The sequence below is a fragment of the Macadamia integrifolia genome, unplaced genomic scaffold, assembly GCF_013358625.1.
Source record: "Macadamia integrifolia cultivar HAES 741 unplaced genomic scaffold, SCU_Mint_v3 scaffold1963, whole genome shotgun sequence".
In the NCBI taxonomy this organism is placed as follows: Eukaryota; Viridiplantae; Streptophyta; class Magnoliopsida; order Proteales; family Proteaceae; genus Macadamia; species Macadamia integrifolia.
The window spans coordinates 35,129-54,077 of NW_024868438.1; the positions used below are offsets into that span (position 1 = coordinate 35,129).

At 40.6% G+C, this 18,949-nt stretch overlaps 1 protein-coding gene across 1 annotated transcript; it reads left to right on the plus strand.

The window, feature by feature from the left end:
• Positions 1–12,415: 12,415 nt before the first annotated feature.
• LOC122065292 (putative wall-associated receptor kinase-like 11) lies at positions 12,416–13,487 on the plus strand. The gene is made up of 2 exons (XM_042629085.1): positions 12,416–13,347; positions 13,469–13,487. The coding sequence occupies exons 1-2, from the start codon at positions 12,416–12,418 to the stop codon at positions 13,485–13,487; spliced, it is 951 nt and encodes a 316-aa protein (XP_042485019.1).
• Positions 13,488–18,949: the final 5,462 nt, after the last annotated feature.

The following is an 18,949-nucleotide window of genomic DNA, read 5'->3' on the forward strand; positions in this document are numbered from 1 at the left end:
GGGCCACCGTTTAACAGAACTGATATTCTGGCAGAAACAAGGATCTGATGGATCCAAGAGATCCATTTTTCAGAGAAGCCAAATCTCCTCAGAACATGGAAAATAAAATTCCAAGAGATGGTGTCGAATGCCTTCTGGATATCAATTTTTAAACCCATACCTCCACCTCTTGTGGATGCAAACATCATGTTTGCCAGCTCCGAGGCAAGAGATATATTGGAATAAATGATCTTCCCTTTTTGGAAGGCCCCCTGCTCCTCAGAAATAATTTTTGGAAGAACACGTGATAATCGCATAGCCAGAACCTTTGATATTATTTTGCGTAAAAAATTTCCCATGCACAACGGCCTGAACTTGTCCAGGGATAGTGCTCCTTCAATTTTAGGAATCAAGACTAGGAAATTATTATTAATGCCATAAGGTGTGAACCCGGTTTTGAAAAACCATCTGATAGCCTTGCACACATCTGAAGATATGATGTCCTAACATGATTTATAAAAAGCTCCAGGAAATCCATCTGGACTAGGAGCACTATCTGGATCAAGATCCCACACAACATTCTTTGATCTCAGTGTCAGAGGGAATACCATCTAATCGACCTCTATCCCATTCTTCCAAAACATTTGGAATGCATTGCAATAAATCCATGTGATTGGTAAGGGGAGTACCTTTGTGAAAATGCTCATAATAACCCGTGACGTATTCCTTGATCTGCTCTTTATCAGAGATCAGGGTCCCATCAACCATCTTCAGAGATTTAATGGAGTTCTTCATTCGCCGAATCTTCACTGAGATGTGAAAAAATTTTGAGCATCTATCTCCTTGATCCCTCCATCTAGAATGAGATTTTTCAGCCCATAATTTCTCATAATTTTGCATGGCCTTCAGGTATCTGGTCTTTGCATCAGCTTCTTTGGCATAAATTGAGTCACTTATCCCATCTCTGTCAATTTCAGTCTAGATCTCCTCCATGCATTTTTTTGCCTCCATCATCTCCAAATTAAAATTTGGAAATTTTTTTTTCACCCAGGAGCACAGGAAGACCTTCAATCTTTTTAATTTTTGAGCCATAACCATCATTGGCGATCCAGGAATGTCGTTCTCCCAGGAGGACTTAACTGCATTTAGATAGCCCTCATGGTCTGTCCAGAACCTCTGGAATCGAAAAGGATAGTTTTTTGGTCTTTCAGAACCTTCAGACACCACCAGAATGGGAGCATGGTCAGACGCCACTCTCTGCAAGACAAATTGGTGACATTCTTGAAAAAAAAAAATCCAAGCCTCATTGCAAAAGCTTCGATCGAGCACTGCAGAAACATGGCCCCTTCTCCTGTTATTAGTCCATGTGAATTTTCTTCCCTGCGAAGGAACTTGAATTAGCGAGCATGTATCCACTATTGCGCCAAAATCTCCCGCTAACCCTAAGTTGAAAATTCCTGGCCCCCTTTTTTCAGAGGAGAGAAGGGTGGCATTGAAGTCTCCAAAAATCATCCAAGGAGTAGTCGGCCCAGGATGGGTTGCCACCAAGTCGGTCCACAATTCTCTTCTAGCAGCTCTTAGGCATTTGGCGTGCACTATAGATAAGATGAAAATTTCCTGAGCCCATTGCACAGAGACAGAGATTTGCTGCTCAAAAGACGATAGAACAACAGGCTTTGCTACACCTCTTCGCCAAATCATCCATAGATTTGAGATGCCGCCTAGTCGCTCGTTATGGATGAAATCAGGGTCGAAACCCAACTTGTTGAAGAACAACGTAGGAAAGGCGTCGGAGGGAATCATAGGTTCGGCAATGCAAAGGAAATCAGGCCTTTTTTCCCTTAAAATATTCTTCAAAGCTAACCTTGTGGCAGCCTTCTTTATCCCTCTAATATTCCAATAGAGGGCTTTCATTTACTATTTTTTGATGAGGCAATACGGCCAGACTTTCGCAAAGTCTGCTCTGTATTGGTCAGGTGTTTCCCCTTTCCCTGTCTTCCAGGAACCTGAGCCAAAGCCTCCCTCTCGCAAAGAGTTTTGTCTATCTGCTCTACCTCCTTATGATTAACCACCACTGTGCCACCATTAATCTCGAGGGGGTTGAATGACGAGATGACATTATTGTACCATTGCAGTGGTTGGCACTGACCAGTCTCATGATGCTCGCCATGCCTACTCAGGGCAATCACTCGACCACCACTGCCATGTCCAGTGTAAATGGGGCTTGAAGAGTCCTTCTCGTGCATGGCCCTATTCGTGTCATTTCCAGCCCCTCGAGGAGAAACAACATTATTTCCTGTGGGTTGGGAATAGGTATGGTGACCCATAAGAGCCCCATTTCCACTAATAAACCCGTTATCCGATCCAACCATAGAGTCCGCCCCATCATCCAAGTCAGTCTCCCCATCATCCAAGTTATTCGTGTCATCTAGAATATTTCCTTCCGTATTCCTTTCTTCTTCTAATGGAAGGCATATTTGTATGTCTCCATTCAAATTATGCATAACTGATTTTCCTTCAATGTTCCTTAAAGTGTGCGATTCAAAAATGGAAGGAGATCGTTCCTTCGAAGGTAAAGAAAATCTTTCCAAGTTAGACGCACCAGTCATCAGAATCTGCTCATCCCAGCTGCCACTGCTCTCATTCCGGTGACCATTGCTCTGGACGCCATCCTCTTCATCTGCATAGGTCGCCCTTGGAACAGTCTCTTTGCGCTGTGACTCCTTCCTGGTCTCTGCTTCCCTCCTCACTCTACATACATGGACAGAGTGTCCCATTTTTTTGCAGAAACCACATCTGATCAAGGCATCTTCATATATAATATTTTGTTTGAACCAGAATGTTTCGTTAGTTCCTGGTTGCCTTCGTTCTACCTGGATTTCTTCGAGTCTAGTAGCTCCAATCTCTACCTCTACTTGGACCCTCGCAAAGGTGCCCATTGCCGCAGATCAAGTGCGTCTATCCAGTGCCACAGGTCTCCCTGATGCTTTAGCCATTGTCAGCAAAATCCTCTCGTGCCAGTATTCAAGTGGCAGGTCAGGGAATCTGATCCAAACCAACTTGGTTTTGACGTTCTTGGCATGAACATCAAAATCTGCCTTCCAAGGCTGGAATCTGATGCCCTGCCCACGGATTCTTGTAAGACTTCGTCTCCACATGGCTGCCATGTCTCCTTCCCTTTCAAATTGAAAAAGAATATACCCCTTCCCCATAGGAGCCATCTTCACTCTGCCTTTTAGATTCCAATTCTCCTTCGCCTCCTTTCGAATGTCATCCATTGAAAGGTAGCTAAAGTTCGTCCTCCCTATCAATGCAAACCTGAACCGTAGCAGTCTTTCCTCATAGGCATCTTGTGGGATTATGATCTTGGTGTAGGCTCCAGCGTGAATAGGATCAGGCAAAGATTCCACTTCCGGCAAGGCACGACCCACCATAGTAGAGTAGGATCGTCGCACCTCCTCCCTATTTTCTTCTGCATCCCTAACCCGATCAACCTCACTTCCTTCTACAGATCTAGTATCATTAGTAGCAGAAGCCAAGCTAGAATCCTTCCTTGAAAATTCTGGTTTCAGAAAATCAGTAATCAAAGCCTGTCTACCACGATCCGGACGCCAGCTATCCTTTGGCTCATGTTCGATTCTAGTATCAATACTCATCTCAGCCATGTTCATTCTGAATCCAGCTTGAAGAGCTCTTCGTTAATTTTCTTCACCTCGTTTATTATGTTCCTCATAAAATTAGAATTCATCTGAGGAAAATTCCAGTTGAAATTCACAATGAATCGGCTAACATTCCCATCCAGCACAGATATATCAATGCCTTCTAGCATCTCACTCTCTTTAAGGGCACCTTGCCCTACCCAAATATGCTTCCAGAAACTTATTTTTTTTCCATCTCCCACCACCCATCTCTCTTTTGAAGATATGTAATCCTATATTTTCCTAAGACCTGGCCAAATAGAGGATTTTCTGAATCCTTTCTTAGGGAGACCCTCCCTATCAAGGAATCTAGCCCTCAGAAAAGAACTCGCCATAGACTCTTCAGTCTTAATTCTCCAGGAAGATTTACATAGCATTGTCTTGTTTATGTCCCTCAATATCCTCAATCCAAGACCCCCTTCCTCCTTAGGCTTACAGCATTGGTCCCAATTGACCACAATTTTTTTTGCATTGTCCACTTCCCCTGTCCAGACAAAATTTCTCATCCATCTTTCAAGAGTATCAATGAGAGAATTTGGCCACCAGTAGACTGCAAAACTATGAGTTGGGATGCTAAGGATCACAGAGCGCACTAATTCCACCCTTCCTGCCATCGATAAAAGTCTTCCCTTCCAGCCCTCTAATCGATCCTTTGCCCTATCTAGAATAGGCAAAATCGATTCTTTTTTGACCCTGCCTTTAAAGATTGATACACCCAGGTATCTGGTAGGAAAAGAGCATAGGGGAATACCCATTTCCTCAACAATAGCCTTCTTACGCTAGGGAGAAATATGGCGTAGAAAAATCTTACTTTTTTCTAGGTTGATGCACTGGCCAGCAAACTCCTGATATTTCACAAGAAAATTTTTTAAATGGCGAACATACCTGAGAGAGGCGTTCCCAAATATGAAAATGTCATCTGCAAAGAGACTGTGGGCTGGAGTCGTCACCCCTCGAGGGCCATTAAGCGCCTTGAACTTTTTCTCTACTACAAGCCTTTGGAGACCTCTGCATAGCACCTCTTCAGCCAGAATAAATAGCATGGGAGACAGGGGGTCCCCTTGTCTCAAACCCCTCTCCACCCCGAAATACCCTATCAGACCACCATTAAGAAGAACTGAAATTTTGGTAGAACTCAGCATCTGGTGCACCCACAATACCCATCTCTCTAAGAATCCAAATTTCCTTAGAACTTGAAAAATAAATCTCCAAGACATCGTGTCATAAGCCTTTTGGATATCTATTTTCAAACCCATTCCACCTCCTCTAGCCATCGAAAACAATAAATTTGTTAGCTCAGACACCACTGAGATATTTGAATGAATTATTTTCCCCTTCTAGAAAGCACACTGCTCTTCTAAAATTAGCCGATGCAAAACCCTTGATAATCTAGTCGCCATTATCTTAGAGATAATTTTACAGAAGAAATTCCCCAAACATAACGGTCTAAATTTATCCAAGCTCATTGCCCCTTCCACTTTTGGAATTAATACTAGGAAGATAGTATTAATACCATTAGGCATTCTACTTTTACTGAAGAAACTTCGAACTGCATTGCATACATTTAAATTAATAATTTCTCAGCAAGATCTATAGAATTTACTTGGGAAGCCATCTGGGCCTGGAGCACTCTCAGGATCGAGCTCCCAAACCGCCTCTTTAATTTCTGCATTGCTCGGCAAGACATCTAGCCTCCATCTATCATGGTCATCGAGCACATTTGGGATGCAATCTAACAAGTCCAGATGCTCAGAAGTTTTTGAACTCTTAAGAAAGTTCTCATAAAACCCACTAACATAATCTTCCAATTGGCTCTTGTCAGAAATAATTTGCCCGTCTCCCTTTTTCAAAGTGCGAATAGAATTTTTCAACTTTCTAATTTTTGCACTAACATGAAAAGATTTTGAGCATCTATCTCCTTGGGTTCTCCATCTCATTCTGGCCTTTTCAACCCAGAGCTTTTCATGGTTCTCCATAGCTTTCAGTAACCTGGTTTTTGCATCAGCTTCTCTGGCAAAAATCTGGTCATTCATCCCATTTATTTCAATCTCACCCTATACTTCCTCCATCCCTTTCTGTGCTGCCTCCAATTCCAAGTTAATGTTCAGGAAATTTTGTTTAGCCCATGGCCTAATCGCACCTTTCAACCTCTTAATTTTCTGACTAAAAACATAAAGAGCTGAACCACTAATCCATTCATCCCATGATTCCTTAACGACTTTCATGAAACTCTCATTTTCTGTCCAGAAACGCTGGAATCGAAATGGGCAGTTATTTGGCCTTACCAAAGACTCCGAAATTACAAGAAGAGGGGAATGGTCAGAGGCCCCCGTAGACATCACTTCCTGGTGACAGTCATGAAGGGCAGAGAACCAAGAGTCATTACAAAAAGTCCTATCCAGCACAGCAACTACATTTCCTCTTCTCCTATTGTTTGTCCAAGTGAATTTACGGCCCTTGGAGGGAACCTCAATTAAAGAGCATCCATCCACCATTGTTGTGAAATCAGCCGCCGATCCCATATTAAAAGCTCCTGGACCTCTTTTCTCATGCGACTGGAGGGTGCCATTAAAGTCTCCAATTACCATCCATGGAATACCTGGACCCGGGCATGAAGCAGTCAAATTAACCCATAGCTCCCTTCTAGCCTGCCTGAAGCATTTAGCGTGAACTACAGACAGGGAGAATAAATTATGCTGCCAGCTAGAACTCATAGAAATGTGCTGCTCCGATGAAGAAAGAACCATCGGCTTTGAGAGACCCCTTTTCCACATAACCCAAAGATTGGGTACTTTTTGCATTCTCTCATTATGAATGAACTCAGTTTCAAATCCATTTTTATTAAAAAACCTCTTAGGGAAGTCATGCACTTCCATCATCGGCTCAGCTATACACACTATGTCTGGCACCTTTTCCCTCAAAATTTTTCCTAAGGCTAATCTAGCAGCCTTCTTCCTTATACCTCTGATGTTCCAAAATAACACCTTCATAGTCATCTCTTTAACAGAGCGAGCCTATCTGATTTCCTGGAAGCCTGCTCAGATACCGCAGCAGACTTCCCCTTTTGTTGTCTTCTTTTTTTTAGTTCTCATTCTCGCATGCATGCCATTCTATCCACCTCATTCAAGTCCTCATGAAAAACCACCATCGCCCCATCAATTAACTGCTGAGAGCTTCTATATTGACTATGAGAGAGCATAGGGATATTACCACCACCCTCACCATGACCCGAATTATCCTGATTATCAGTCTGCCCCTTTCCAAAATCAGCTTGAAATTCTTCCATCTCATCCTCTTCCTGCCAGCGATCAACCTCTTCTATCACCACACCATTTTTGCTAACTAAATCCATGATAGGCCCATCTTCCATTCCCGCTCCAACCCCCATATTCATATCCATATCTAATGTATTCATATTATGGTTGACCTCCACACCTTCCTTATTTATGTCCATGACTGGGTCCATCTGTAATGGAAGGATCACTGAAATATTCCCCATCCTTTGATTGCTTTCCATATGAGACAAGTCCTCCCTTGATTGAGATCTAGAAACAGCATCTCTATTTTCTCTTCTAATGGAAAGAATCTGCCCCGATATGGCAACTGGGATCGCTGCCATTCCCTCTCCTCCTTCCACCGAGTGCCGCCCAGAACCAGCTGAATTCTCCATTGTCGCTGCCACCTGAACCTCCCCCTCACGAAACCTCTTATCTCTAGCATCGGCGGCTTTCTTTTCTCTGCACTCTAGCAGAGAGTGACCAATTTTTTTACAAAATCCACATTTTGTCATTCCATCTTCATATACTATTCTTTGTTTAAACAAGAAAACTTCACCCGATCCTGGCTACTTCCTCTCCACTTGTATCTCTTCCACCCTTTTCATCCCTGACACCACTTCCACTTGCACCCTCGCGTAACTGCCCATTGCCGCCGATCTTGTTCTTCTATCTAGAGCCACGGGCCTACCTGCTCCCTTGGCCATAGAAAGAAGAATTTTCTCATGCCAGTATTCCAAAGGAAGATCTGGAAATCTGATCCAGACAAGTTTTGTGGGGATGTTTGCCGCATGCACATCAAAGTCAGGTTTCCAACGCTGAAAACGAATGAATTGGCCCTTCACTTTAATTAGATTCCTTCGCCAGATGTAGGCCATATCTCCTTCAAGCTCAAACTAGAATAGGATATATCCTTTTCCCATTGGAGATAGCGCAATCCTTCCCTTCAAATTCCAGCCCTCTTTCGCTTCCTTACGAATATCGTTCATTGATATAGATCTAAAATTCGCTCTCCTGATAATCGCAAATTTAAATCTTTCTAGTCTTTCTTCATACGCGTCTTGAGGAATCACGATCCGAGTAAATGATCCTGCTTGGATCGGATCTGGCAACTGATCTACATCAGGAAGGGTGCTTCCCACAACTGTGGAGAAGGATCTCTTCGAGATAGTAGTTCTTTCATGATCCTTTGTAGTTTCTTCTTCAGCCTCTATCTCCTTCCTTCTTTCTTCATCACCCTCAACCTCCTTCAAACCTGAGGTAGAATATAATAAAGGATTCCAAAAATCTGTCAACAGCAGCTAATGTCCTTTGTCTGGAGGTCGCCCACCTCCAGGGTCATGGCCAGAGTTATGAACCCTATCTGCCCACACTACCCTTTCCATGGGAGGTTTGAACAACACTAAAATCACTTAATAGACCTAAGGATTTGTCCACATCTTAGCTATTGGTTTCCTTGATACAAGAAAAAATAGTAATTGGTTAATTGTGCGCAACCAAGCAAAACTAATACCCTCATTGATAGACAACTCCGATCCTCATCTATACAAACCCGAAACATATATTTGGATGTGAGAAACAAAGGACTAATCAGATTGCATTGGTGGTGCAACTTAGGGAAGCTGGGTTATGGATTTTTGAAAACCCAGGCAAGCAAGCATAAGGTCTTTCGTTCTCAACCCTAGGCCCACTTGGCTTGAACTCAGGCTAGATAATTGAACCCAAGACTGTCCAGTCTCAGCACAGCCCAGCCCAACCTGAAAAACAAAGCGCAAAATAGGTATATTTAATTATTATTTCTTAAAGCTAGCCTCGTCTATGGGCTGAAAATCCCAGGCCAAACTTAGAAAAATGGGTATATATGCATATATTCTTCCTAGTATTTCCTTCGTCATAAGAAATTTTGCTCTACACAAATACACCAAAGGCTAAAAAACTACATTTCCAATCATTTGGGTGGCTAGTCAGATTGTAAATTTAGCTCACTTGGTTGTTTCTTCCTGTTCTCATAGACTCATAGGGTTGTCTCTTTTCTATTATCATAATGTTTCCCAGTCTGGAGATTTAAAAAAATATATTTATTTTTGTTCAACAATAGAAATATAGCCTTATCCCAACTAAATAGGTCGGGCATGTGGATCCTTACTTCATGTAAGTTTTTCTTATTTTCAATTATTTTTAAAATTAAAATTAAAAAATTCAATCTTGTAAGAGAATTTTCCTTTTTTTTGATATGTAGGGAGGGGATGTAGGTAGCAGCCAGGAGACTCCAACTCAAGACCTCCTGGTGAGCATGAAATTTTCCTTTATTTCTTTTTATATGGAAAAAAATGGAGCCTTAATAACATTTATTTTACCAAAAAAAAAAAAAAAAAGTGGAATTTAAAACTTTTGTGGGGTTCTATCTATTAGAAGAGCTTAGGATATTTAATTGGGCACCATTTCTTTATCTGATGCAGTTAAATATCAATCCCACATGGTTCTTCTTACTGTTTCACATAGGATATGGTGCTACTTGGTGCGTGTATATAGGGATGTATGCATGTCCCTAGAGACTACTCAGGCTAAAGGTCGAGACACCCTCATTAGCAAAAAGAAAAAGACCATTCCCACATGATCCAAGGGGCCGGGAATATTTTATCTGAATTATTATATTAATCTCCCTCGTTAAAAGTTTGATCAATTAATGCTCCATTTACAAAAATGGGAAAATTTAAGCAAAGTACTAAAGACTTTGTAATTGAACACCCACAGATTCCTTTTGATGATTGGGATAGTAGTAATTAAGCACTCTCTCAAGTTGCACCCATATTCTTCTTCTTTCCTCACCCCCCCTCCCCCCAAAAAAAAAAGTGCCTCCTTGAAAAAGTACCCGATCTTCGATTCATTATGAAATGTCTTGCTTACCCAAGTTTATTATTATAATTATTATTATTTTTTGTGAAAAACAGCTCAACTTTATGATTTACATGAGAATTAGAACTCCTAAGGTTGATATTCAAATTATTTGTTGTATATTCATTTTAATCAGTATTATACTTTAGTGTTGTGATTCATTATGTTCAGTGGAAAAGAAATAAAAAAAGATAGACATATTCCTATTGTAATTATAGATTAAATTTGGGAAGCCCTTACTTTCGAGATAAAAAATAGACTTATCCATATTCATTGTGCGAGAGATTTCCCTTTCGAACTAGATCTCTTTTGTTGTTCATGTTCATGTCGCGAGGTTGAAGACTGTGGTTAGTATGCTCGGTCCAGCATCTCGATATGTTCCCATGATCGAGAAGCTTTGGCGAGCGGGAATGAACGTGGCCAGGTTCAATTTCTCTCATGGTTCCCACGAATATCACCAAGAAATCTTGGACAGTCTAAGAACCAATGGCTATGATAGCAACCTTAACCTGCAACCCTCTCTCACAAGAGAAATCAACCATCCCTTACCTCCCCACTAGCACCTGCAACTTTCCCTTACTTTCACCAGGGAGTTGCAGCGGAGAGCCTTGTCGAAAACTTCAGTCTTTTTCATCAACTTCACCTCCACGGGCGATGGATTTGGGTTTTCTTAGCTAAATACCTTTAAGGGTAAGTTTATCATATTAACCTCACAAATTTTAATTGAATAACTCACAAGGGTAAAATTATCTTTTCATTCAACCATTAATAATTGATTAACACGGTTAAGTTTCATAGGGCTTCACATAATAATTTTGGGGTGTCAAGCAATCACGCCATAATACAGAGGTATCCAAATAATTTTTTCAAAAAATATAGATCATAAGAGGAGGTTTTCGGTGATGAAGAAGACACGTTTCATCTCTCCAGCGTTGCAGGAGTTACTCTCTTGTGACAAGGAAAAGATCAGGCTCAAACCTCTTGACTATAAAAGGGCTTCGCTTCTCCCCAGCCATAGTTTCCAAATTCTGGTACAGCCTCGTAGGTTCTTTTTTTATTCCTTTTTCTTGGGGGCTTTTCAATTATTTTAGATAAATATTGAGGCGGTGGAACGTAAAATGATTAAGAGATAATCCTGGGATCATGGTTTGAAGTATTGGTATCATATTGGTCGTATCAACTATTATGTCAGTATTGATTGAGATTGATTCTTAATTCTTAACTGATCCGAATCAGTTATACATATCGTCTTAAGGGTTAAAAAAAAAAAAATGTACCATTTATAAAAACCAAAGGCAAAATCGATTAATACTTATCAATTCGATCCGATCCAAATTGGTATCGAATCAATATCCACAGACACCATGAGATGGCTAGGCTACGTTAATTTCCAAGATAAAGAGCTACATCATCCTTTTAAGAAGAGTAGGTCAGTCTATTCGATTAATCAAAAGTCCAATTTGTTGGCTTGCATACAAAAATACATGAGAAAGTGAAATTGGAAAGAAAGAAAGCGACTTTTTAAATTTAATAAAAAAACTTTTGTATTAATCATTATCTCGTATGATTATGTCACTAATTTAAATTATTCTATATGAATTAATAAAAAATAAAACCATATTTAATTATTTATATTAAAAAATATCATTATCAAATATTATAATTTTTTTTGATAGTTTATCAATCATGTTAGGTACTGATTAAAATAATTTCTGTTTTAGGTTTGAAAAATTATCCTTTCCTTCGGTTTCCCTTGCTACCAAGTCCGTCCATAAAGATATTATTAATTATGCCTCGTATGATCCCTCTCTGGTCACTTTAGGGGCAGGGATCAATGTTTTAAAACTTGTGATTATTCTTTGGATTGGTCTCAACTAATACTGTTACGAATTGAATGGGTATTGGTCCAAATCATATTGGATCATATGGATTTACCTTTTTTCTTTTTTAAATAGTGATTTTTTGTATAATTTTACCCTAATAAATTGTTGGTGGATCAATAAAGGTTACATCAATATCAGACATTGATCTCAGCTGATACCAATTCAATCCAAGCAATTCTAATCAATCTGATCCGATTTTTTAAACCATGGCGGGGATTCAAGAGAGAGCCAGAATCTTCTAAGAGTCTCTCTCTCTCTCATGCACACACACTCATTGGACCTGTCTTGCTGAGGACTAGAGAGGATCCTACAGTGTTGTGCTTTGGGGTGGGTGATTCCATTTTGGCACCAGAAGTTAAAACTTGTAATCCATTTTGAATTAGTTGTTGGCAATTTTTTTTTTTTCTTTTTTTTGGATAAGAAGGTATTCTATTTTTTGTTATTCCCCCCTTTTTTATGGGTTTGATCATTCCCTCGTGGCATGAGGTTTTGTTTTGTTTCGTTCACCCATATATTATTACTATTTTTGGTACCAAGAGAAGTTTTACTTTATAGTTTTGTAAATGAGTCAAATTTGGGCTAGACAAAAATATCTTTTGAAACCACTCACTCCATATTAGCCATGTGCACGTTTAACCAAAATTCTTATTGATAGTGATAATTTTGAGATTGAAAATGAAATTAAATGTCCAAAATATTTTTGTATGCAGGTGTTGGTATCATCTTTATATTTGTATTTGTTTGCATTTATTTTGGATACTGTGGAATCCAAAGAAGACAAATCATCAAACGTAGAGAAAAATTCTTCCAACAAAATGGAGTTTCACTATTGCAGCAACAAATTGCTTCTCGTAGAGGTGTCACAGATAATGCCGGGATTTTTACCATGGAAGAGCTCAATAAAGCAACCAACAACTTTGATGAGAGCGGAATACTTGGCCAAGGAGGGTATGGTACGGTTTTTAAAGGAACCTTATCAAATGGCAAAGTAGTGGCAATTAAGAAATCCAAAATAATGGATAAAAGCCAAATTATACAATTTATCAATGAGGTTGATATCCTTTCTCAAATCAACCATAGAAATGTGATGAAGCTCTTGGGTTGTTGTCTAGAAATGAAGGTTCCATTGTTGGTGTATGAGTTCATCTCTAACGGAACCCTCTTCCAACATATTCATAATGAGAATCAGGCAATGTCTCTTTCATGGGGAAATCATTTAAGAATTGCTGCTGAAACAGCTGGAGCACTGGGGTATTTGCACTCTGCTCATTCAATACCCATCCTCCATAGAGATGTCAATTCTTCCAATATACTTCTAAATGATAATTACATGGCTAAAGTATCTGATTTTGGAGCTTCAAGACTTGCTCCTTTGGATCAAACTCAAGCAATGACATTAGTTCAAGGGACCTTAGGTTACTTGGACCCAAAATGCTTTATTATAGGTCAACTAACTGATAAGAGTGACGTTTATAGCTTTGGTGTTGTCCTTTCTGGGCTTTTGACTGGGAAAAAGCCAATACTATCAGAAGGATCCGAGGAGTGTAAAAGCCTTGCAATGCATTTTGTTTCTTCATTGAAAGATGACAATCTTTTTCAGATTCTCTTTTTTTTTATGCTAAAAGATTATTTCATTAAAAGATCAAAGAAAAGAAAATAAGAGCCATACAATAAAACAGATTCAAACAAAAGATCCTAGCTAACTCTACATTCCCACCTTCGGCATGGCCATCAGCAGGAGGATAAAGAAGCACTAATTAAACCGAAAATGAGGCCTCCCATCTGAATCCCTTTGCAAGAGATCACGAATATGGGAGGGAAGGACCACATTATCATCCGAAATCCCTGTCTTCGCCGCATCTCTGGCCAAGTAATCAGCTATAGAATTCCCTTCCCTGAAATTATGAGATATCTTCCAGCTGATACTGTCAAGGAACGGCTTAAGATATATCCATCGTTGGAGAGCATACCATGGAATTTTCCTTTACTGAATCGCTAGCACAACCGAGCTAGAGTCTGACTCCACCCATAAACAAGTGATGTTCATGGCCTTTGCTCGCAGCAACCCCTCCATCAGACCTTCCACCTCCGCTTCAAATACTCCAGTAATACCCATATATTTTTTATAAGGCCCATGACCCTGCCCTGATGGTCCCGAAATATACCTCCCGCTCCAGCCCGCCCTGGATTTCCCAAAGAGCTGCCATCAAAGTTTAATTTTATCCAGAACATTGGAGGTTTACACCAGAAGACCTCCAAAATTTCTCTGTTCCCCACTCCCTGAATCTGAATGCCTAGTCGCCTGCTGCACTGCAAATCTGCTATGGAATTAATCTCGCCTCTAGATCTTGGCTTGTTTCGTCTTATGTCCTCAAGAACCATCATTAGTACATACCTGCTTGACCGATATTTATTTTCAAAAAGCCTTGAATTTCTCTCCCTCCATAAATGATCCAACACAATGGCAAAGCTCATATTCCACGCCTCCTTGCAGTAAACCAGTTTCAACTTTCTCTTCCACCATTGAGCAAGCTCAAGCAGAGAGCCCTGGCTGCCCCAACGCACATTGAAAGCATCACAAAGAAGCCTCCAGATCTCCGCAGAGAAAGGGCATCTTATGAATAGATGCTCTAAAACTTCCTCATTTGAATTACAAAGGACACATCTAGACGCCAGGGGGATCGCTTTCTTTTTAACCACATCATCAGTAGGGACCTTTCCGTTAATCACCCTCCATGCTAAAGTGGAGACTCGAGGCTGCTGGTTTTTACTCCATATGATAGAAGCCCAGGAAACTGTTGATTTTTTCACCCTTATATCCTCCCAAGTGGATTTGAAGCAAAATTCCCCATCATGAGAAAGGGACCAGATCCTCCTATCTTCACATTCATAAGTAGGAATATTAATTTTCTTCACCTCGTTTATTATGTTCCTCATAAAATTAGAGTTCATCTGAGGAAAATTCCAGTTGAAATTCACAATGAATCTACTAACATTCCCATCCAACACAGATATATCAATACCTTCCAGCATATCACTCTCTTTAATGGCTCCTTGCCCTACCCAGATATGCTTCTAGAAATTTATTTTTTTTCCATCTCCCACCACCCATCTCTCTTTAGAAGATATGTAATCCCATATTTTCCTCAGACCTGGCCAAATAGAGGATTTTCTGAATCCTTTCTTAGGGATACCCTCCCTATCAAGGAATCTAGCCCTCAGAAAAGAGCTCGCCATAGACTCTTCAGTCTTAATTCTCCAGGCAGATTTGCATAGCATTGTCTTATTTATGTCCCTCAATCTCCTCAATCCAAGACCCCCTTCCTCCTTAGGCTTACAGCATTGGTCCCAATTAACCACAATTTTTTTTGCATTGTCAACTTCCCCTGTCCATACAAAATTCCTCATCCATCTTTCAAGAGTATTAATGAGAGAATTTGGCCACCAGTAAACCGCAAAACTGTGAGTTGGAATGCTAAGAATCACAGAACGAACTAATTCCACCCTTCCTGCCATCGATAAAAGTCTTCCCTTCCAGCCCTCTAATCGATCCTTTGCCCTGTCTAGAATAGGCAAAATTGATTCTTTCTTGACCCTGCCCTTAAAAATTGATACACCCAGGTATCTGGTAGGAAAAGAGCATAGGGGAATACCCATTTCCTCAACAATGGCCTGCTTGCGCTGAGGAGAAATATGGCCTAGAAAAATCTTGCAAGAAGATGCTTAAAGCTTAACGGAGAGTACAGGCCAACAATGAAAGAAGTTGCAATGGAGCTTGAATCTCTTAGAACGTTATACGAGCACCCATGGATACAACATAACCATGAAGAAACTGAAAGCTTTCTAGGTGAACCATCAACAAGGTCTGCTGTCAATGTGACTGATCAAGAGTCTTTAGGGGATTCTTTCATGCTAGCATTAGAGATTGCTCGTTGATTATTCAGCACTAGCAGGTGGTTATTGTAATATTGATGACAAAGTTCTCTTTTTGTGTCTATGGTTGGTATTGTAGAGGTATAGTACTTATAAATATTGCACCAGTTTTATGAGAGATCTACTGACTTTGAATCTTATGTAAATGCATAGCGTGAACAATTAGTGGGCAGTTTCTTTTCATTTCTAAGTATGGAGAATGAGGCATATGACCCTTTTCAATCCCATCCTCATCAGTCATAGCCTCCGATGGGACCATTCTATGTGAGTCCCATATTTCCACCAACAATTTATTAGGGTGGGCTTGAGCTGACCAAACCCAAGTGAGTATCATTTTTCTGAGCAATTCTAATGTTTAGAAAGAAAAATTTTATTCTGAGGGATATATCATTTCTGAATTTTCTTTTGGAAACTTTTGATTATCGGTTGCTAAGTGTCCCTCATCAATAGTAGGCAGCCGATGGTCCTCCTCTTCCGTGGGCAAAACAGGATGGACCGGGTTTACACCTGGGTCATGCTTCAAGAACCCATCTTTAAGATCCAAGTCCAACCCCACATGAGATCCACCATCCACCAAATCCTGGGAATTAAAATCCCCATCGTCTCCCTCCTTTCCTATTTCATTTGGACTCATATTAGGAGAGCCCAATCTAATTTGTATTCCTCCTTCAATTAATGGTTCTATACTTGGAATGTTACTAGAAATAGGAATATCCTAATTGAGAATATCGTTGGACTGAACAGGCTTTCTTATCGAGTTCACGCCAGGTGAGTCAACTCCATCTTCTACATAGATAGCCCCTGGGATACGACCCTCCTTCTCCATAGCACTTTGTTTTTCTTCATCAACTTTCTTTTGTTTACAGGAAGCAACTAAGTGCCCAACTCGCTTGCAGTATCCACACCGCCCAACATTATCCTCATAGAGAACTTTTTGGCGAAAACCATAAACCTGAGACGTACCTGGTTCGAACCTTTCAATCTGGACATCTTCCATCCTAACAGCCGATTCTGAGATATCAATCTCCATATGAATCCGAGCAAAGTATCCTAGGATGTCTTGCCTTGTAAATTTATCCAAAGCCACAGGTCGACCAACTGCCTTCACAATTGAAAGAAGCACGTTTTCGTGCCAATATTCTAAAGGAAGATCATGCAGACGAATCCAGACCAACTTCGTAAGGTTTTTCTTTTCATGGATGTTGAAATCCGGTTTCCAGTGTTGGAATCGGATCAACTGCTCACCTACCCTCAAAGTATCCTCCTCCAAACCGCAGCTTTGTCTCCCTCACATTGGAACTGGAATATCACGTATCCCTTTCTTAGAGGATGCATAACCACGCCCTAACTCAAATTCCATTTTTCGCAAGCCTCCTCTCGCAATTCATCAAGGAAAATCACATGAAAGTTTACTCGACCAATCAATGCAAAATGGAAGTTTTGCCTCTTCGCTTCATAATCCTATTGAGGGATGATGATTTGTCGAATGTTGCTTGCTTGGATCGGTTCTAGAAAAGAATTGATTGCAAGCCATGAAGAAACCCCCACAGCCCTTGCGTAAGAATGCTTGGGGGCTGCAGCATCTGGCACCCTACCAGGATCCAAAGCCTCCCTTCCATCACCATTATCTTCCTCTTCCTGCACCACCAACCTACCCTCCAAATCGCTAGACACTCTCTCTCCTCCTCTCATTTTATCAATCTCCTTCAAGAGATCCACTCCTCATTGCAAAAGCTTTTATCCAGAATAGCACACACGTTACCTCTACGACGGTTATTGGACCAAATAAACTTCCTACCAACAGAAGGCACCTAAACCATATTGCACGCATCAACCATGACTAATAGATATTGGATTCTATTAGCACAACTTAATGGTATGAAATTTACATTACTATGTGTGGACCTAAGGCATTGTTTGCTTACCCTAATTTCCTTGGAGGGCTGATACCTACACTCACCCTTATAAATAGTTATTACTGGCCCATTAAGTGAATGACTAGAGAAACCTAAAGTGAGCAGGAAAAGAGGGTAGACTAGACCAACAACGATATTCTTGTCGCAACTAGAGATTGCATTGCTTCAGCCATAGATTTAGGTATGATGTTTTTGTCTCTATAGTTATAATTGTATGCTTCTTAATCCCATGAATCGTTTCCTTATTTTATTTTTTGTCAAAGGTTTCACATGCATCACATCAAGATGAAAACGAAAGCAACTGTGTATATCTCTCTTCTCCTCCAATTAAATGACATATCTGCCCGTTATTATGATGGGAAATAGAGGCACAAGGACGTGGCGGAACAAAAAATTCAATCCCTAAATTTTTTAATAATAAATAAACAAGGGAGGATGTTAGGTATGCTGTGGATTTCCTGGAGCTAGCAGCTCAACTAATGGGAGGGCTAGGATGGGAGAAGAATAGGACATTTTTCCAAAGGGAGGAGGAGAGAGATAGACACATATCTAGGTATACCGGTGGCATAACCAGCCTTCTCCAATAGAGGTAATAAGGTTTTAAGGTGATGGCGAGTTTAGGAGAGAGTACCTTTGAGGCGGAGGAGGGAATTTTGGTGGACGGCGATGCTCCCCATGGGAATCAACCACCGGACAGAGGCAAGAAACGCAGGATTACGGATTTTTGGGGACCGATGGTCTGCAAGGTGCCTCTTCTGGGGTGGATCTGACCGACTTATCCCCGGGTGACTTGGTTCTGGAAGTTTCGTGCTCGATTGAGAAGGTGATTCAGACTGGGGAGGAGGCGATCTTTGGATAGGATGGAAGAAAATAGTCCTACGCTACTATGGCCAAAAAATCCTTGCCCAACATTAATGATCTGCCTGACCCGATTTATGCAAGATCCCTCACGAAGATCATCATACCCCAGGACGCTTATGAAGAGAAACACCAAACTTTCTCTTATGCTCTGATTGGAAGAGTAAATTTTAGGTATGCCTCAATGGATGATGTGAGGTATGAAGTGAAGACCAATTGGAAATTGAAAGGTAAAGTAAACTTGGCACCCCTAGGGAAAGGATATTCTTTTTCGTTTTGAAATGGAAGGCGACATGACCTCGATGTGGAAAAGAGGGTCTGTGAAGGTTAAAGGCCATACCATAAGATTCCAACGCTAGTGGCCGGAATTTAGTATTCACGAAGAGCATATCAAAACCAAACTGGTTTGGGCTCGTTATCCTGAATTGCCAATGAAGTATTGGCACGAGAAGATTTTATTATCAATGGCTAAAGCCTCGGGTAGACCAGTGGAGATTGACTGTCGTACAATG